This window comes from Colias eurytheme, chromosome 11, assembly GCF_061535395.1.
Source record: "Colias eurytheme isolate Ceu_HAF_F1 chromosome 11, ilColEury1 Martin Lab GWU primary, whole genome shotgun sequence".
Taxonomy (NCBI): Eukaryota; Metazoa; Arthropoda; class Insecta; order Lepidoptera; family Pieridae; genus Colias; species Colias eurytheme.
Genome location: NC_142990.1, coordinates 7,109,737 through 7,132,393, shown reverse-complemented (window position 1 = coordinate 7,132,393; position 22,657 = coordinate 7,109,737). Strand labels below are relative to the sequence as shown.

At 32.4% G+C, this 22,657-nt stretch overlaps 1 protein-coding gene across 3 annotated transcripts in view; it reads left to right on the top strand.

The window, feature by feature from the left end:
* Positions 1-22,657, top strand: part of dnc (phosphodiesterase dunce) — a 239,804-nt gene that overhangs the window by 27,266 nt on the left and 189,881 nt on the right. Inside the window, exons 1-2 of one of the 3 annotated variants that reach the window (XM_090106918.1) lie at positions 9,650-9,785; positions 19,478-19,913. The exons of the other annotated variants lie outside the window; for them this stretch is intronic. Coding sequence (XP_089963044.1) covers positions 19,825-19,913 — 89 coding nt within the window. The 5' untranslated portion in view covers positions 9,650-9,785; positions 19,478-19,824. Of the gene's footprint in view, positions 1-9,649; positions 9,786-19,477; positions 19,914-22,657 lie in introns of those variants that run through there. 3 annotated transcript variants of the gene reach the window in all.

The following is a 22,657-nucleotide window of genomic DNA, read 5'->3' as shown; positions in this document are numbered from 1 at the left end:
GTAACCAAGCATGAAAAAAATAGACTTTTATAACTTTTGTATTAAACAATTAGTATCTAGGATGCTTTATAAAATAGGGTGCACTAAATGACATGGTAAAATCGTCGTAATTTCAATCTTCATACACATAAATTAAAAAAGAGCTAAAGACTATCTCGTGAGATTATTTTTAATCCAATATTGATAAACGTCGTATGAAAGAGCACGTTAGTAAACTTCACCTACTTTAAATTTAGGATTATAATTAAGCACGAACGTCTCGACGGATTATCACATAAGATAATGCCAAAATAATATTATAGAGGCCACGATATACACGTTTTATTGATGTAGAGCCAAATGTACCTTAATATTAATCGTTTGGATGCTAATGAGGAACCATGGTAGAAGCTTAGAAAATATGATAATTGATAACATGTGTTGATAACATCTCTTTCAATCCGAGACTATAAGATATACATATATAAAAGAAAAAAATGTAATAATCATAAATATTTATATTAAATTTTTTTTAATATACTATATAAAATTTTTATATGAATAATATAAGAGCAGTAATTTCCATCAAAAAGAAGATGATTCTTGTATTCAAATTTAAAACGTTAAATGGAAATTGTCCCACTAAGTGTGAGTGAAGGAAATTTTATTTCTTCACTTCTTCCGTTAAGATAATATATAATGTAGGTACATGTTATACTTTCCATAAATACGCTATAGAATTTTGAAATATAAAATAGATAATAATATGTTTATTGTTTAGCGTTACTTTTCCGGGCTTATCACATTATCTTATACGTCATTGAGCAAACATTAGTCAATACGTAGTGGTTAACAATACAACAACTTATTTTTGAGTCATAACAAATTTTATTTAGCTTCTTTATGACATAATTACATTAGCAATTATTTTTAGTGTTTAAATGCTTTTCTTTTCTTATAATATTACGTTCTTCGATTATAGTTTCACTGAGTTAGTTCTGGCTTAGATCTGGGATTGCCATCTTTCTATTTCAAAGGCTTTTTAGTCGTCTTTGAATAGTAGTTTTAATTAATATCTAGTAATCGATCTTAGTGGTTACTGGTAGTGATTAGGGATTCCTCCTTTACATGTCCCTATTTATATTTATAGGTAGATTTGATTCTCTTGTAATTGTTTTCACAAAAATCAAAATATTAGAGTAGTCCGCAATAGTAGTATTTTATCATTTAGGATTTGGAACTTGTAGGTTCTGTTTACTGTTTATGATTATATATATTTTATGATTATATATCTTTGTTTGCATAATATGAAATATTAACTTCAATATAATTAATGTTCGCGTTGGATAAACAAATGTTAAGCATAATCTGTATATATATTAAATTAAAACAAAAATCAAAATTTTTTGTGGAAATAATTCAAAAAGTGTAACGATTTCCAATTAAATAAAGGACTGTATTTTCAGCTAATGAAAGAATAATACATTGAATTAAATTCAGACGGGTTTATAAAGCGAGCGAGCAGCAGTTTAGCGGTAAGGAAGAATGATTAGTTTTCTTTGTAAAATATGATTGGATACACTTCCAATATGATCCAAGCGGAAAATGGTATTATATATCTCATTTATTGGACTCATTTGTCCATTTCAAAACCGGGCGACTTTAATTAAATAAAGATTTAATGTCAATAGGCTATACATAAATATGTTAAAAGATTTTTTATTACTGATTAACTTGGACGGCATTTTAACATTTTGTTTTTCAAAACAATGCATCATATAAGTTTCAGTCATTTACATTCCATTTATAGACAAACAAAGTTTTTCAAGTAAGTTTAATAATTAGGAATAGAACTTGTTTCACCCTATGAAAATTTAAAAAGTTAAAAGCATCCAGGTGGCTTCATTTCCACGATACTACGCGATCGATAAATGTGAAACTGAAACGTATAGGTAATAAGTGTGTGAATTGTATATGAGAAATATTGATTACGCAAATAACACAGCCAAACAATATTTTATGAACATTGAATTTTATCGTCTTTACGCGTGTCTATTTATTATCTAACTGTTTTATAGTACAATATCTTTGCAATATATCTAACTTATGTAACAGAGTATTATGATTCAAAATAATATCTAACTATTCGGGAATTATATTCATAACTAATTACCATGTTGTTTAAATAAGCGTTTAATGAAGTCTTAGTTATATAATTCGTATACGTATTATATCATATACTAATATGTTCTCTGTTATATTATGAATAGGCTAAAGGCTCTATTACAGTTTCAAACATATCTGAATACCTGAATATGTAGATTGTAGAACGTTAATTTAAATTGAATTGAATTGAATTAGTACTTAAGATGAATCAAATTTAAAATTAATTAGCTTTGCTACTTTTGAAATTACTAAAGCTTTGAACTATTCTATAAAAAGGTAAATCTTTACTAATTCTATAAAGAGGCTCAGTGGTAAAGTTTGTTAATTTGGATAAAGTTTGAAATTTAACGTTTATTGAAATGAAAGAGTTTTGATTAAATATTGAAGCTCGTGTAATATAACTAAACATATTGAGTATACGAAGTGCTCTCAGACGAAGTCAACGAACATTTAAAATATTCTTTCTTCATGTAAAATACAATATTATATTGATAATAAACAACATAAGAATTAGCGCTGATTTTCATGACAAATTTTATGAAGACAAGTCTAACGAATTGATTCAAATATAGTAGATACTGGAAAATTTTAAGTTTGTTTCCATTTAGTGATGGTATTTTGAAATATCGACTCAATTTTTAAATACAGATTGATATTAAAAAAAATATTAATTTATACTGGCTTAAATGTTACCACTAATAAAAAAAAAATCAACGCATATTTTATAATTAAATGGGAAATGGGAATTAGAAAAATTACTGTTCACAAGAAATCGGAAGTTACGTGTTGTTCGATAAGCAAATCAACAAAGGTATTTACGGTGAAGTCAGTTAAAAATAAGAAAGTTTTTAAGAGGATTATTAGAATAATACAAGGGAATTTATAAAAAAGCGTAATATTACATATTTTAATAGCTATTGCAACTACATAATACTAGAGCCCATTTATTGATAATTTCACTCTATGGCAAGTACCATAGATTGCCTAGAGTAGCATTTACAGTAATAGCACAGGTACCACATGCAACATGAAATCTGAAATATATTCATTAATTTCCTCTTGAAAAAAATACAAAAAAGCGTTTATCATTTCGACATTTATGATGCAACTGCCGTCTGGCTACTAGTTAATTGTAATAAACAATTCTGCTTATATCTGTACAGCGATAAAATTTACATATCCCAAAAATTACTCATACATAAAGTTATTATTTATTTGCTGTGTCAGGATGCACACAGGTGTGACAGTCGTTTACCGTTCGTGTACGGCAATTGTGAGATTGTATAATTACTTCGAGTTTGCTCAGTTTGTCCACAATTTTATTTTTAAGCCTATAAACTGTAAAATATATGAGTTATTATTTTTAGAAAATCTGTTCTGATTATTATGTTTGAAAATGGCTTAAATAATCCATCGCACTTATTTGCTAATTGCTTCTGCAAAAACTTGTTGTGACACGGAAAATTGTCATAAAAAAAATAAAATTCATTATACATAAAAGCGGGTTCCCTGTTTTAAAAGTTTCACCGCATCTTGACGTGAATATTGGCGTTATAGAATAATCTAAAATTTAATGGCGACATCGACACAAAATTGTAAATTTTCTTACAAAAGAATCCTGTTTTTGTGAGTAGGTATGCGATTTCGAACCATAAACTTTACTATAGCTATAAGTGCTTAATAGGAATAGCATAACCATTTTTATAATCTTGCATAGTATATAGGAAGCTTCAGATTATTATCGTTACTATGTATGTATTGTATCACCAGCCGGTGTTGACAATCTATCGTAGGTAATCTAACATACAGGTATTGCATCTTAATAATCCAATTTTCCTTATGATCCAATTCTATTAAATCCATACTAATATTATAAATGCGAAAGTAACTCTGTCTGTCTGTCTGTAACTAAATCACGCTTTAACTACTGAACCAATTTGCATGAAATTTGGTATGGAGATATTTTGTTATCCGAGAAAGGACATAGGCTACTTTTTACCCCGGTACATAGGATAGGTTTTATCTCGGAAATCCCACGGGAACGGGAACTGCGGGTTTTTCTGTGACTGCGCGGGCGATGCCGCGGGTGGAAAGCTAGTTACTTATAAATTATACCGTTCATTGTTTAATTTGATAAATGAACATTTCCTTTGCTTATTCAGTTCTGACGTGTCAGGCTTAATATTGTGGTTGTGACCTCGATCTTCGAGTTAGGTGTTCTTTACAGTTGAACAACGTAACTAAAATCTAATCGTCTGTAACAGATGCCGGTTCCCGTAAGATCGAGATATAAATAGTGATCGATTTGGCGTGCAAATTGACGTCGTGATAGAGATGTTTACACACGCGTCACGCATGTTTGAGGTAGATGCACAAATATATGAGAAATTGTATAGGACCTGTCGTCCTATTTCGGCCACTTTAAATATTTGTCAAGGTGCTTCGTACGAAAGACTGGGTTATTGCTCTTGTTAAACTGATCAGATTTTGGAAGCATAAAAATCCTTTTTTAATAATATTTATGTTACTTTTTGATTGTTGTTCATTGTAATCCAAACAATAAAAGTACCTTATATTGTGCCAAGCGCAGATTAGTGAACTAACTTGTTTATTTTTAACGTTAAATGGACTGAACCGTGTTCGTTGCACTTTATTTTTCCTTTGGGAGGGTATTAGGTATATCGTTGTCTGTGTTTTTATCACTTTCGTTAAAACGGGAATTTATGTAAAGTAAGGTTTCAGCATATATCAGACGACTTCATAGTTTTAAATCTGATTATTTCCAGTTAAATAATCATAGTTTTCCAGTTATAAAATCATAGAGTTCTGTTACAAACAGAATTCAAAGAGTGTCTTCTTTATGATTTATTTTCAACGACAACGTAAATTTTTCATAATCCATATGTTCTAAGGTTCACTTTCAATACAATCCCAAATCGATGAATAGTGTACGCTTATAAAATATTCAGGCGTGTGACTAGCCATTCGACTGCCACAGTCGAGTTGCTTTTTATATTTTTAAAAGTCATTCAATACAAATTCTAATACCCTAAAATTATATTACGTAACGTAATTATATTACGTTAACAATTTTAAGCTTATATTAATAAAGAAACAAATTCAAACATTTTTTCCGTAAGTATCAATGTCAATCATGAATCTGAACGCCAAAAGATATTGATATTTTCTTCTTCCTTCTCATATAATAAACTGCTAAATTATCGTGCATATATTTGAGAATCTCTTGAAACTTTACTTCAAGTAGAATCCTTTCTATATCAAATAAATATTGCACTGGCGGGAGTAAACTGTTTTCTTTATTTAAGTTGATGTGTTCAGGTGCTCTTGTAGGGCGACGTTTTAAAGTAGTTTTACCCGAGGCCACTGCGTCCTGTCGAAATAACGTTTTCACAGGAAATGGTACTTTGGGATAGTAAAATTTTATTTCGTTAGTGATATACTTTAATGGTCGTGTTTACGTTTTTATCCGATGCTTTTAGAGACCTTTTAAATTCTTCTGTTGATATTAAATAAGTTTTATGAGGTCGTATAGTAAATGAATTTTTCTTCAAGTTCTTTTGCGGAAAATGATAGTTATAGTGTTTGACTATTATTATTTTAATTACAAATTGGGAATTTAGAACGAAAATCTTTTTATTATTATGGATTTGGAGTTTTCAATTTATAAATTCATACCAATAAAAAAAAAATATATACATTTACTGAAAAAATAGATGGTTTATGCGGAAATAAAATCTCAACGAAAATACTAAAAACATATGATAGAAGGAGAAGCTTTGTTAAATATATAATAGGTAGGTAATGCAATAGAGTCAAAACTCAAATCACAGGCGTTGTTTTGTTGAATGTATGATTAGAACAATATTGTACCGGCATAACAGCGGCATGGTTAAAATACGTTCACGGTCAAACAACAAGTCAAACGCACGTTCGATACAACGTCAACGTACCATTGGAAAGGCCGCTCAGCATCTCTATCTCTTGCGTCTCCGAAATACCACTAGAGCGAACACCCGCGAAGAGGCAACATTAGTGGTCGTAGACGCCAAGAGCGGTGGTGTGAGCAAGGCAAATGAAGATTAAGTTGGAGGGTTCAAGGGCTAAAATCGTAGGAGAGGCGCGGCGCGGAGCGGTATGTGCGTCCCGCTCGCTCGGGGCTCTAGGCTGCGAGGCGCAGCGACGCTCCACGGCTCCAGTCGCGGTCCGCCGGCCGTCGCGACGATCGAGGCCGCTCCGCCGCGCCGCCTCCGCCCGTCCGCCGCGTGTCATGTGGAATACGTGAGATGCACTGCTGACTCTGGCCGTGCCGTGTCCGTCTCGCTGTGTGCTCGGCATCGGCTCGTCCCACATTCTTTCACCGCATCTCACTCTATCGACCTATGTTCTGTGTGTGCTGAGAGCTTTTCATGTTTTCAGACTCGTGATTTTCATTTTCCCTCGAAACGTCATTAATAGACGGTTTTCATTATATTGTGTAATGTGAGTTCGTGAAATAGATAGTAGATTTAACATGCTATCGGTTCACTAATGGGTTACGTTTATTTAGGTTTATGTAGGCATTCTGAATTATTTCAGGCGACGTGATCATCGTTACGACATATGAGATAACAGCTTAATCTGATAATCACGCAGTAAAATACATTCATTAGCGCTCTACGATGTAACGTGGTTTGAGCGCTAATATCGTGTAAAATTTGGTAGAGAGTAGATGATAGCCGATGGTGGCTTCCTTAAATCGAATTTGCGTTCATTTACAAGCTCCGCGGCGCTTATTTTCTGTAATATTGAAGTTGTATAAAACAAGTCCCCTACTTGTTGATTGTTTATACGTTCGCTGACTTTCTTAATTCTATAAGTATTACTAATAAGTATTTATGTTTCCATTGCTCTATCGTCTCTATTAAAAAAAATTAAATATGAACATTAAATGTCATGATGAGTTTATATATAACATAAATAAAAGTAGTACCTATATTGAAAGCGATGTCTTTGAACTGTAAGCTATTGGATAATACACTAGAAAGCAAATCTGTTCAATACAAAAAAAACAGGATTCTTTTATGTTTTTCCTAGAGCGAAGTAAACACACCGCAATGCAAACAAATGAAAGCGGATCGAAAGCCTTCAGGAGAACAAAAATAAACACACGCCACCCATGACCTATCAGCTAGAAAACAGATTCTTACAAAAATCTTTAGAATATTTCGTAGATGAATAAATGTATCAAGTAATAGGTACAAGTTTATTTATACATTAGGATATACAAAGCAAAAAATATTATATACCTTTATTTCTAGAATTAAAAAATTTAAAAATATTGACGTTCATAGAGCATATAGGTACTGGCCAAGAATCCATTGAATATATTTAAATATAGGATTTACACTCGTATTACGCAATCATTTTTTAAATACTGATGTAACAGTATTTTGGAAGAGCACTTCATGCATTGAAAATTATTCTGATTATGAACAAAACGATAATCAAAACGATACACTGAATTTTAAAAATTTCATATCAGAGTTTTTAATCCATTTTCAGTATTATGTACAGACATAGCTCATGTTGTAACCTTGATTTTTATGGCAAAGTAAAAATATATGTTGTATGAATAAACACATCACAAAATAAATCTTGTAGATAAGCCTGCTTTATGTTTGCAAATAAATTACACAAAGTATAGAAGTGTAGAGGCTTCAATCATTTCTGTTTATACCTATATATTATGTACTCTAGAAAAATCATCACATTTATTTTTCTAATGCTACAGAGAACAGAAGAGCCATTTTTATGAAACACGTACGAGTCAAAGTTACAATATTAAAACGTAAGTCTAAGTAAAACAAAAACGTAAACGTATCTAAAACACTACAGAAATAGGTTTCAGGTGGCGAAATCCGTACGACTGACATTGTTTGACACAGTTCTGCTTTTCTCGTCAATTTACTGATGACGAGTGCAAAATTGACTCGTACCCCGCAATTGAACCCAACGACTGCTCAACGAGAAGTAATTGATTGTGTCTATCACTATTGGTGGCTGAATACCTAACACGGACAGTTAATAGGTTTTGTTTTATATAATATCATTGTTTACAACGTTCCTTCAGGATTTATTACAAAACGTCAGTAGGACGTAATAAATTACTAGACTGAAGTAGAATCGTAGAGCCTGGAATTATTCAATTCATTACTTAGTTAGGATTGAACGTCATTCAAAACGTTTAATGATAATAATGTTTGCGGTAGTGACATAATAGGCATTGATAAAGATCTCATTGTTTATTGTTTCTACTGTTGTTAGTTTATCCAGCAAATATAGCTACTTATATTATTATCTATGAATAGAGCTATACAATGAGAGACATATCAAAATGTATAATGCTTGTTACTTTCGATCCTTTACAAATTCAATTTGTTTAGCACTTATCAATTGACGTACCTATAATTTGAATACATAATTTGAATACTCCACGCTTTTGTTGCCATTTAAATTATTTTAGAAATAGAAGATACCGTTGTTTTCAGATTCAGTGGGGTTGTATTAGGTATTTAAAAATACATAAACAACGAATTCAATTAAAGATGCGAACGACGAATTGGCCTCTTCTATTTCCGAGCTTCTATAAGACAAGTGTTTGCATCCAACATTAATAACTGTATGAGGAATTATTATGTGGATAATTGGGGACTTGCCAACAAATACGTACGGATTATCTTTTCGTCACAATCATAATGCATTGTGATGAATCGTGTCACGTTTTTACTTGATATATTCTACTGCGAGTTAATAATTGTAGCAAATAAAAAGGATTAAATGCGCGCTGTAGAGCTCTTACAAGATATAATAGTTCCATTTGTTCTAGAAGTATTAAGTATTCACTTAAGAAATGATACGAGTGTATAAATACGAATGCGGGAATGCACTCTGATTGTTACAAATTTAAATCTGGTGAAACTAGTAAAATACACTGATTTTGGAATTGGAATAAAACTTTGTAGAGCAAACGAAATAAAGCTAAAATGCGATAGACTTTGTTTTGTACTTTTTAGCGAATCGAAAGCATGTTGATTACGAATTTCAGAATAACTGCAAATATGGGTTAAATATAGTGTTCAATAAATAAAATGTAAAGCAATATATTGAAATAAACATTTCTAAAAACTGGTTGAACATTGCATATATAACTAAAAATCTATCGCCTTTCTACTCTTACATTCTAAAAATACTGTCTTTTAAATATCAATAACTTGATGTTCAAACGCTAGACTGACATATCAACAAATTTTATCTTCGCCAACTTTCAAGACTGAACTAGCTTTTCTTACACTTACGCTTTTTATACGTGCCAATTGTAGAAGTAGGACGCTACGTTATTTGCCGCAAGAACGTACAGTGAATTGCGAATGGTGATTTTAAAGTGTTCAGTGTTGGGTCGTGCTAGTGTGTGTGTGGTCTGCGGGTGCGCATTGGGTAGGAAGGCGCAGACGGCAGCAAGGTGGTGGGAGGAGGGGTGTTCCGTTGCTGCGTGCCCTGGTGCGGGGCGCGCACGGCGGCGCCTGACGACGCCGACTATGCCTTGAGGGAAGGCAGCCCGCAGCCTTCACACAAGGAATACGGTAAGTTCTTTATGATTCATTATCTAGAAGGAGAGTCAAAGAGCTAAAAGAATATCCATTAAAAAATTGAAACCTTTCAGAGATTCATAATTGAGTTATCATAATTTTGAAATAAAAGTATAGAAAGAGTTATATAGGTAATCTATAAAATAAAAGATTTTGAACCATTGACCTTGAATTTTGTAAAAAACTTCAATGTTCGGCAAGTATGCAAGTGCATTATGTAACATAAAAGCAGGCTGTTGAATTTTCATTAAGCTCTCAGTTAAGCGAAATTCGCCACGGCTTCACATCAATCGTTATATCGCGGCGCGTTTAATAGCATAATACATTGAGGTTCCTTTGTATTCGTATTGCAGTATGTTAAACCCTCGATCGTTCCTTCACTTGATGTATGGTAATCGCTAAACCTTCAAATATACAACTTGTACGCTGACATTGAAAGTTTTCAAAAGCTCATAATTTATAACTACAACATTTTTAATCGCTCATAGCTTTAATACACAATTTAACAATTCAGTGGTAATTTGGATAGCGTTAAATGAATATTGAATACCTATTTATAAAAGCAACGTTCAGTTTTGTAAAATTATAAAATAACCATAAAAAGGATATCATTCTTCAAGCTAGTTTGTCCTATTTCCAAATAAAAATTTCCAAGGTCGTAAACGCACCAAACCACGAAACTCTCTGGCCGATATTCTCTGATATTATTGCTCTCCTTCCACAAAATATAGGCGTTTGGGAGTAACATTTTACTATGGAAAGGACCTGAGGCCGTAATATAGTTTACTTCATTTTTACAACCCATCCGTGTTCCGATAATAGTACGCTATTCTCGATTGAACGCAATATTTTTGCAAATATGTGGATAGCTTATCGCTGAAACGTAGACACTATCAACTTTTCATAATCGACAAGATGTTGCTTCTTTTATGATGAAAATGCAATAAAATTTTATGAATAAATTGAATATGAATTTTACAAAGTGTGAAATTCAACAGTTACTTCCGTCTTGTCATTGAGTTCCGATTGAGTACTATATACTGTGACTATATATCAGTCTCGCAGTCTGGCGATGCGATGTGATGACATTTCAATGTTCACTGTTCTATGTCAAAGTATGCACACTTTTCTAGTACGAGTTGCCGCTAACAGAATTAGTCGATTTGCGATCTCCATTTGGTACGGACTATCATACGGTTTCGTTATCTATGCTAATGTGGAAACTATGGGTGATAGAAAAAAGTTGTATTCAATTAAGTGTCAGTGAGTGAGGTAGTGGTGTAGTGTTGTTATTGGATAGCAATGAAATTTATGTATGTATTAGTTATGAGAATTTTTTATTTTTAGTTACAAGTAGTGATTAGGTGGTGTATTAATCTGTCAGAGTAGCATATAAACATGAATCTAATTGGATAATTATGGGGAACGTGCATTGCAAATATCGTAGTTCTTTATAACTGTATGTAAACATCATCGTTAGTCGTTACCCGCAGCGTCGTCTGCATTTTGTTTAGTTTCCCCCTCTCCTTTAACCGCTACTCGTAACTAATATAATTTTCCGGGTCCATTAGTCCTAGAATTTCAAAAGGTTAAAGTCGGTTTGCTCGAAAGAGTGATAAATATCTAAATCCCTCTGTATCAAACTTTCACATACCTAAATTCACAGCCTAAATTACTTCAAAAGGATTAAATTAACACATTGATAATAAGGTGGAAAATCGATTTGAATATTTTTTGTTTTTAATACATACGTGTTTGAATATTAAATCGTTAAATACGTTTTTAAATAGTTTTATTTTATTTTAAATCAACTGTCACATTACCTCTTGTACTATATAGATTATAGACATTCCTTAAAATATGCATATTTTAATTGATTCTGATCAAAATCATTTTCTTGATTTAAATCGATACAATTAATTAATAATAATTACTAATTAATACATTGATTTTTATAAAATGAAATAACAAACACACCAGCTAAAGTCCAGCAATAATGTATAAAAAAAAATGTCCTTATTCTAACGAATACGTACAGAATACGAACGCTTTGAATACGTACAGATAAACTCGAGTGAACCTTAGTTAATGAATTTTTGTCTCTGAAGGGTTTCAAAGATTTAGGATGATATTTAAAATATTTCAGGACATTTTAATATGCAGAGATGAGCTCTCCGTATTTGACTTCAATATTTACTTCCATTAGATTTAAGCGAACATTTTACAAAACTTAAAATTTACCTTTCTTAGCTCATGATTAATTTTATATTAAGACAAAGTGCGTGTTTTAAAATGGGATTAATAATAAATAGATGTAATTTGCACAAAAATTACTTCTAAATTCTTAGAGGGAAGACAATTTTAAGACGTTTACATTTCGTGAAAACAGCGAAATTATTTCTCTAGAGATTTATCTTTTATTTAAGTGGCTTCTCGAACTATCGATAGGAAACGACTACAGTTGTGTAAAACCTTTTGCGAACTTTTCATTTGCATACTGGAGAGCCACAACTTATAATTGAATAACCATGTCTAACTTTTCGCATTTGAATATAGTATCGTTTAAGTATGCACCTTATCGGCATTCTTTGTAAGGAAAAGTTTGAAGATTATGGATAAATCGTATTAAAAATCTGTTATTAATACCTCAAACCAATACTTTGCGCTTGATTTTTCAGCGCAGTGAATCGTGAACAATGTATAAGATTTTTAATAAATGCGGCCTTGTAACACTTAAGAGATATTGTGCTCATCAGTATCATACATTAGATATATGGCATAGCTTCTAAAGAAAAATATCTAGACAATCAAAGTACCATTGTCTTGTTAGTTTATTTTGTTTTATGCATTGTCCGTTCTACCTCCCTAATTACAAAAAAAATATATATTCTAGTCGAGAAAACGAAAATGAAAAGTCAGGAGACTCGACCGCTGACAACAAAATAACGTGGAAGCTTTTATCTTGAAAAACTTTAGAATTCTTCATAAAATATTTATTCACTGCAATAACTTTTTTATTTATCTATGACGTTAAGAATAGATTATAATTTCGAATTTCTCTTATAGAAAAAAAAGAAATTATTTTCCGGCATTTTACTTGCGTCACAGAGTAAAATGAATTAACCTACCTACATTTAATTAGGGTTAATTTATTATTATTATAAATTTTTTTAGCTTACATAAAATTAATAATTGAAGGATATAAATAGGCATATTATAGATAATACCTAATCAGATCAAGATGTAGATTAAATAATGGGTAAATTAAAAAAAAAAACCTACTAGAAAGTATAGGAATAATAATTAGAGACGGTAACATACCTGATTGTACTGCTGCTTTACGAGTGACGAAGGGTGTCACTTTTTAAATAACAATGTGAACATAATAACACGTTAAACAAACAAACAGTAGTTTCCATCAACTCTTTACTGACCGGCGTCAACCGTTATGTAAATTTCATTTTCAGTAATGACGTCCCCCGCTCTATTTCCATTCATTTGCATTATTGGATCCTGATAATTTAATTATAAGGTACCAAATATTTGATAGCATAACGTATTGTTCATATTATATAAGTAGTATTGTAATTCTTAGTTTTATAATTCTCACGCAGCACGCCTTAAAATGTTATATTGTTCAGAAAGGAGGTACCTAAAATTAAATAAATATTAATTTTGCTATTACTAATTTTGCTATTTACTTTAAAATCATAAAGTTTCAGATTTTTCTGATTAAAGAAAATCATAAAAAAATATTTAATTAACCACGTCTTTGTTAGTAAATAAATATGCAGAAATGTTTAAATGTCTCGAAAATAAGCGTTTGCGAAAAATGTAGTTTTCTTAATGAAAAACAAACTTTTAATGATAAACACACATCATGACTTGCTACGAACGTAGGTGTACTTTGCGTAGCTTTTAATTAGATTTTTAATTAACAGACTATTACCTTAATCACACAGTTTTATGTAAATTTTGCTCGATGACGTCAAATGTTTTATTGTATGATCTTATCATTATTCATTTTACTTGGGTAAAACAGAAAATTTGAGGCTAATTGAGGCTAAAAACTAACTACGAAATGAATAGCATACGTAGATGTAAATTAACAAAGCAATTGGGTTAGAAACGTGTTACATTATTGGCAATCAAAGTGTAAAGTTTCAGCTTTCAACGCAATTTGACTACACCACAATAGAGTCAATAGATAGTCGGTAGGAGCGGCCTCGTGCCTACCAATATTTACAATGGGCGGATCGATAGCCATTGCAAGCGAATGATATTGACATTAATTTCACGTTTGTTATGAGGTGCGATGTATTACTTTCATGAAAATAAAATAGATGTAAAACTGCCCTGTTATATATTATTCCCACTGTTAACAAATAAAAAAAGCATTTTATTTGGATCACAAAGCTATAGCCTCGTTACTTAAGGGTGACTTTATAAATTCGTGTCTTAAAGTTGTTTCATTATCTGCTTCTTTTATCTGCTTCTCTTTTCTTCCAATGTTAATTTTGCACCTCATCGAATGATAAGTTAGCGCTTTTTATAGTGCCGTAGGGGTGCCGTGTTGCCTGTTTAAAGACCTATGAATCATCATTCTATCTAGTTATGACAGTGCTTGTAAAAATTATTGAAGTGAAACTTCTTTATCGGAGTTGGAAAAGAATTTAGTGTAACATTTTTTCGTTACGCGTGATTTTTTTCCGTTACGCGCCATATTTTTCTTATCCCTACCACGCGTGATTCGACGTATTTCTGTAAAATTGCATATATAATATTTTTTTGAAAAATAAGGTCATAAAGAAGTTTTACTTCTTACGTGTGTACACTAGTCCTACACGCACATATTTTTTTCAAGTTTTTTTCTTTAAAAATCCTATCCCTTCCTTATGTCTTACCCATATACATTTAAAACATAATATTAAGACTAAGATTTTCAATTAATATTTAGAGGAATCCGTGACCACATTCGCAGTAGAGCAAATCAAAAGTTGAATTAAATATACGAAATAATATAATGATATCTAGTATCAATATGAAAAACGCACTTGGCTAAAATTGAATGGGTATTAAGTTTATTTAAAAGTAAATACTTAACATAAATACTGTTTAAAAGTTGTTAAAAGCTGATCAGTCAGATATAAGATAATATAGAGAAAATAAAAAATAAAAAAAGATCAAGCATTCAAATGAAGAAATGGTAAAGCAAGGTAAACAGCGAATTTAAATTGAATTTGAAATAATCTTCTTAGCATGGGCTTTACTTCTGAAAATCAAATCACAAAGCTTGATGTAAATTCTATCTGTATGCTTTTATTAAAAAATGCCGCATAAAAGGTTATTTATGATTATTGGTACATTCATTTTCTCAAGCTTCTTTATGTCACCGTCGTGACTTTCTACGATAATATATTTTTTTAACTCAGTATATGTTATAATTTTATCTTGGAATGTGTTTAAATATTTATATAATCGCCAACTGAATTATAACATTTATTTAGTCAGTTAAACTAATATCCATTAACATGCCATCTATAAATAACACCTCTCTGCTAATCGAGTTAATTAATTATAGTCCTATATACAAAGTCTTTCTATTTCAGTCTCGATCGCGACTCTCGCGACCCATCATTATGAAAGTATAGTCTGAAAAGTTTTTAGCAAACTGCAATCACTACATAGTATAAATCAAAGTCGCTTTCTCTGTCCCTATGTCCCTATGTATGCTTAAATCTTTAAAACTACGCAACGGATTTGGATGCGGTTTTTTTTAATAGATAGAGTGATCTAGGAAGAGGAAGGTTTTAGTATAGTATATAATTTGTTATGTTTTAGACAAAGCGGGCGAAGCCGCGGGCGGAAAGCTTGTTTATTATAAAATAAGCTACATTATTGTATTTATACAAATAATTTTCATTCAATGAATAATATAATAAAGCATAAGCCCGGTATTTGCGATTTTCGCAAGTCATATTTCTTTCTCTCAGAGAAATTCGCAAAAAACAATATGTAGATGATATATTAGGTACATAGATATCTCTATACCATTTAATATAATTACGAGCATTGAGTTTAGCATTGAGCTAGTCTCCATTGCCACAACATGTTGTGTTCAAATATCATAAAAGCCACTTCACGAATTTGAACGTAGTCTTTCTGCATAAGCCACGGCCCTCAACGCGGCATGCATTTTATAAGTGCTCTGTTATATTATTTGTGGTACATATATTGTATCGCTTGTTGTTAGTTGTATGCAGATTTGCGCTATTAAGTCATACATTATGTATCATTCTTCATCGTTCTATATGGTTCTGTTTAATTGATGTTGTTATTTTAGTTGCTAAACTGATAGTTTTTATTATTAGATATATAATTTAATTTATAAAAAGTGTGAAGTCCGATGTCCTCCTATGTCCTATGTCGATGTCCTCCTAGTGGGGTAAGGGGCAGATGCATTATACATCTGTTTCAGTGATCGATTTTCTTTAGGGACAAGTAGATTTCAGCCTTCGGTGTCCTACCAGACCGAGACATTTTTTTTTCTTCGTCTCCACCGGGAATCGAACCCAGGTGTAACGCTCACGCGTCAACCAATGTACCAAGGAGACGGTCAATTTAATTTATAGCTTTACTTATAATATTGAATATCCGTATTATATGAATCGATTAAAGGGCCTTATCGATTTTCTTGAGGGACATTAAGTAGATGATCAGCCTCAGTTCAGAATAAATAAGTTAATATTACTTCTAATATTAATTACCTACATATTAGACTAACCTACTACTATCTACTATATACTATCTACTAGTTAAAAAAAGATCTGTTGAAGACTATCTATCTACGTTTATTTTCAAATAAAACATATCTCTTTCAAGGCTAGGAATGAGATTTTTCTAAAGCTCACGTAATATTATTGTAGATTTGCGTGATTTAAAAATAAACATCACACATCAAAATAAAACCCTTTTGTATAAATAACGTTCGTAGGATAAGATAAGATGATACGTACAGGAAAAATAAATTATTCATACATAACTTTCATTAGAGCACCTTTGATGAAATTTTTTACCTTTGATGTAGCAGTTGAAAAAATATAATACATGTGCATTGTGCGTCATACTATAGGACTAGATATTAAACAACATAATTTAATATGATACTCATATTTTGGCCGGTGCTGCCCACTTTCAACTAATATTGAAGTAAAAACTATGAATTAATAATCCTAGAAAAACATTTTATTACACTACGTTCTAATTTAGCCCACTCCCTGGAGACAACGTCGATTTTCGGCTTCGTTATTTCGTAAGTTACGCCACGCGAGGCCTATAATATTTTTTCAATCTAACTGAGCCAAGATACAACGAGTATTGGTTTATTTCAGCTAAACATTTATAACTTCTTATACCTAAGAAATAGAAGAATAAAAGCATAAAATCTTGTGCCGTTACGTAGAGAATAGGTCGGACGCGTTTCGTATTAAACATATAGACCATCTACTGTTCAGAATAATACGCGTGTAATCGTTTTAACATGAATGTGCTTTGCATGAGTTCTACTATTACTTTTAATTTGTTAGTGCTCAATCGCTGTCCCAATTTATTAACTCAATCGAATAGCTACACCCGGATCATTCAATCAAAGCGGATTAACTTTGGGAACAAGCCTTAACAGTACCATTGGTAACTAATGGGGAATAAAATTAAAATAAGTATAGTAAACATGTTTAGGTTTATGTTCATTGTTCAATAATGTTTAATTGATCCGATGAGCTTTGTTAACCATTTGAATTAAGGCAAATTCAATAATTACATGACCAAAATCCGTATTGAAATTATATTATTACAAGTGTTTAGCTTGCATGATTACTCTAATTAAATCCGCCTACTATGCGGTAATTTCATATTATGTTCGATGTACGTTAACTCAATAATATTAAAAGCTAAACCTACACGATGTTGAACCATATCAATTTGATATTTCTATATTTAGCAGTGATTCTTATGTGTATTATGAGATAAAAAAGTTTATAGGTTGTCTGAGTATTTATTTTCATGATACCTAACAAAATATTAAAATTAAAAGTAAATAATTTGGAAAATCCAAAAGTGCACGCCTCATAATTTTTTTTTAATAAATATTTATTAATTATTATTTTTGTTTATTTAATAACAATTAAACCACATCGAATCAGACCCTGAAAAATGAAAGGGTTCTATTCCTGAGCATACTCAAGCGTAAGAGAAAAAAAAAGAATCGATTAGTAAAGTATTTCGGTCGCTATCGTGTTAACAAGAAAAAGGATCCGCACATACAGACACACGGACGTCCAAGACAGAACTTTTTTAAACTGTTTTTTAACTAGTTTAAATAACAAAAATGACATCAAAAATATCATGAACGTTAAAAATAGTGTTTTTTCTTAATATGTGTGTGTATGTATTATCTTACAAGTGCAATGTATGATACATAAAGACATTTTAAGTTTGAAAAATCAGATGTTTTGCGCGAAGTGACAGTAGTACCCACCTCAACGCTTCGCTTATGAGGCGTGCAATATGGAATTGTGAATGTTTAAAAAACCAAGAATAGGCGGTAAATAATGAATTCAGAGTCTGATATCGATGAATAGAGATGTTAATAATATTACTTTTGTTAGATAACAATTAATTACTTTGTAGTATCTTATGCATATGTCACGGCTAAAGGTAGGTGAGAACATAAACTTAAGATTAGCCGGCTAAACTTAGGTTTATTTTCGACGAGGTGTTAATGTTAGTTTGTTCTATCTTTAGCCGGCTAAACTTAAGTGTAACCGCAGGCCCGTGGCTAAAAATGTCGGGGTGGGTAGATTTGGTTAGCGCCGGGCCGGTGGAGGGCTTGAGGGGCCCGCACAGTGCCAGAAAACACTCGCCCTGTTCCTTACATGTATTATAGTAACCAAATCTACCCACCCCGACTCAGGGCAGAAAGCTGGTGGCTAGGTTAGGTTAGGTTAGAACTCTTAAGACCCGCACGAGCCGAGCGAGCGCAGCGAGCGTGCTGCGGCAGCAGCCGGCGAAGTGCCAGAAAACACTCGCCCTGTTCCTTACATGTATTATAGTAACCAAATCTACCCACCCCGACATTTTTAGCCACGGGCCTGCGGTTACACTTAAGTTTAGCCGGCTAAAGATAGAACAAACTAACATTAACACCTCGTCGAAAATAAACCTAAGTTTAGCCGGCTAATCTTAAGTTTATGTTCTCACCTACCTTTAGCCGTAACACATATATCAAATACTAAATTTAAATTTGATATGCATATGCAGCGAAATCACAATTTTTTTGTAATATATTCAAAAATAAGTAATTGTTATGCTGAGAACAGGCTGTTTTTTTGTATTCCGACCGTAACTAGTTAGTTATATTTCAGAAAGGTGGAAATTATTCATTACGTATTCGACTACAGAAAGACTGCCGTCGAATACATAATTCTGAAACAATTCTTAAAACGTTTAGCTAAAAGCTCTCAGAATTGTAACAGATTTAATTTATCATTTGTTTTGCCTACAGTCGCGGTTTAATTTAAATACTATAAAAACATGTGGTTGAGTAAAATGTTCGCCTATAAGTATATTTTTTTTATCATAATCATATACATACGTATAAGATTAATGTTTTTTTAATTAATTCACAGTTGCTCCCGAGCCTATAATAAGCTCTCCACGCCCGCTTGGACAGCAATCCCCTTTACCTGGTATAGAAGAAGAGGACGATTCCGATTGGCCTCTAGAAGACGCTACAGACGCGACCCTAACCCCTTCCTACAAGAGTACACGGAGTAGCACTGACACTGCCTATACGTCATCGCGAAGTTCCGGGAAGAAGAGAGGTTTCGGAAGTCCATCGTCAGTTAAGATATGCGTGTCGGCGGCGGCTAGAAAGTCGAATAAGGCCCGCAAGCGTGGCTCCGGCACGGTCAGTGCGTCGCCCTCCGGCCAATCGGGGGACGAGGCGCCTCCGCCGCAGCCAGCGACCGTCAGGATGCAGGCCGAACAAGGCAGCATTGGAGAACTACAAAAATATCATGGACGATACCTCAAGAGTCGAAGACACACACTCGCCAATGTCCGGTAAGTTTTTTATACGTCCTAGCTATACATATAAATATATGGCTACAAAACTTAATCTACTGAGACAGTTTTATACAGCAATAAAAGTAGGCCACAGCGCATTAAATAAAAGTCGTAGTTAATGCGTGGTATAAAAGCTCTTAAACAATTCTTACGTCTTTAAGCATAATGACAGTAATTAGAAGGGTAATGATTATATGCTTCGAGAAAATAATACATATTTGATGCCTAGATTATCTCGTTTATACGTGAATATTTGAAATATAGGTATTTTACTGTCTCTGTTCTGATTTACAAACTTTAAAACATGCACATTAAAAAAAATTAGTTCGTGAACCGCTTCAGGTAGTCTCTATCAATTATTTTGACGTTAACGTTTAAAAAAAATACACGGTATAAAACGAACGTGTTTAATTAATATTTATCAATTATTTAAAACATAATATGCAAATTAAAACCTTCCTTAGGAAACCTTGAACGATAAATTCAATACATTTGAGTTTATAATTAATATCGAGTAGTGCCAAATGGTTAATTAGGGGTAAAACTAACTATAGACCAGGAGATACTGACACAAAATTTCGAGTCATTTGTAACAGGATGGCGGTTCTACAGGGTTCTTAGTACGCAATGACAAAAAGAAAAACGATGTTGTGAACGCTGGTACCGGCGTCTTAGTCGCGTGGGCGTTAGTCGAACTCGTCGGAAAAATAGCGAAAGTCAAACGATTTGTAACACAAAAATTTTAGAATTTACCGATAGCCCATAAAAAACAAGTAGGCGGTAGTGTCATGCCATACTTTTCCGGTGTGACTTACAGCCCGCCATACCGACGCGAATGTGTTGATTTAAATACAACAATTATTCAACCATTTGTATCAGGCTAACTTTTGCACAGGTAACCATCGTCGTGCAGCCATTTACGAAAATTGCCATGCCATACTTTTCGCACGATTCCAAATGGTCGCCATACCGCCGAAAATCTGCAAAAATTTTTTATTTCGCCAAACTTTTTGTACCAGTATTGCATTTGGATTTTTGGAGAGTATTTGATAAAATGTGACCATTATTATATTTGCCATACTTCTAGTAGGGGGAAAAAGTGCTATCATACTTGAAAAATTAATTTAGTATTAATTTATATAAGTGAAGATTTCCAACACCTAGATCTTTGAAATTTTGTATTTATATTCGTTGATCCTCAAACTTACAGGAAAAATAAGTGCCATACTGTTACAAATCGTTTGAGTTTCGCTATTTTCCGACGAGTTCGACTAACGCCCACGCGACTAAGACGCCGGTACCAGCGTTCACACCATCGTTTTTCTTTTTGTCATTGCGTAATAAGAACCCTGTAGAACCGCCATCCTGTTACAAATGACTCGAAATTTTGTGTCAGTATCTCCCGGTCTACTAGGTATGTGGACTTAGATATTACGCCAAGCTCCAAAATGCGGGTGTATTATTTTGTCATACTGTTTTGAATGTTTTGCAGTATAAAAGAGTATGCAAGTTTGTTCGTGTATAAAATTGTGCTATTCTTTTATTTCGTTTGTTTTAATAACTTCGCTTTTGTTATACTCATGCGTCAGAATGTGGGTTGTTTTAACTGACAACAATATAGTTAAGAATGTGCCATTAGCGGGTTTTGTTTTTATAAGTTTCATTTATTATTTCTCGCTGTGTAGGTGAAAATATTCACCTAATTCCAATGTGATTTCAATGCATTAATATATTTATTTACTGTTCCTACAGTCATATACCTAGTGGTATATTAGATATGTAGTGTGGTTATAATGTATGCAAACATTATTCGATCTCTTATTATAAATATTTTTCTTCATAATCTATTGCAAATAATTTATTTTTGTTTTTCTACAAAACGTTAAATTCAAAACGGATAAAGTGTAGATTAAATCTTAACACACAATAATATAGAGCACAATGTAACGATCGTTTAAATTATGTTTTAGCATATGTAACATTTATATGTTAATCCATAACTTCTATATTAATTCCACAAAGATTACTGCTAAAATCCACCTAAAACATTTATTTATTTAAGTAAGCTTCATTTAGAATTTCTTGGGTCTTATTACATAGAAATTAGCTCTCTGCTTACCTTATCCGCTTAACCAGTTCGTATCACAGAGTTGTCAAGAAATTTTCTCCGTGCTCTTATCAAATCACGTAAATTTTCTTCAATTTTTCATGTGAATATTTTCGATAAACTTGAATGCATCAATCATGGCGCCCATTCATGTAATTCACAAGAAATGTATTTATTTTAAATTGCGATCGCTGATTGGATTGAAAGATATGAAGAGAAAGCAAGAATCAATATAATGTGCACAGTCTTCACGTAATAAAATAAGAATACACTGCAATTCAACCAAGGAGAATATCTACCACGGTACCTACAAAAGGTAATCCTCCTTAGTACGGACGGCGCCCACTCTAAGCCAAAAGAAGCCTTAAGTAATTATAAAACGCAAAAGTTAAATCCCACTAGTCATAAATGATTATGAGTGATAGATAGCTCTTTAAAATTATTCGTGTCGTATCAACAACTTTGAGAACTTAGGTGATAGGAATTTGTTTTCTTTGCTAACAAAAGCGTGAGACGTGAGCTACATGTCGTAAAAGGCTTAACTGAGTTTATGGTTCACTATTACTAACCAATAACTAATCCAGTGTATTAGTATAAAATTTGTAATATTTTATTAAGCTTACACGAAGGAACG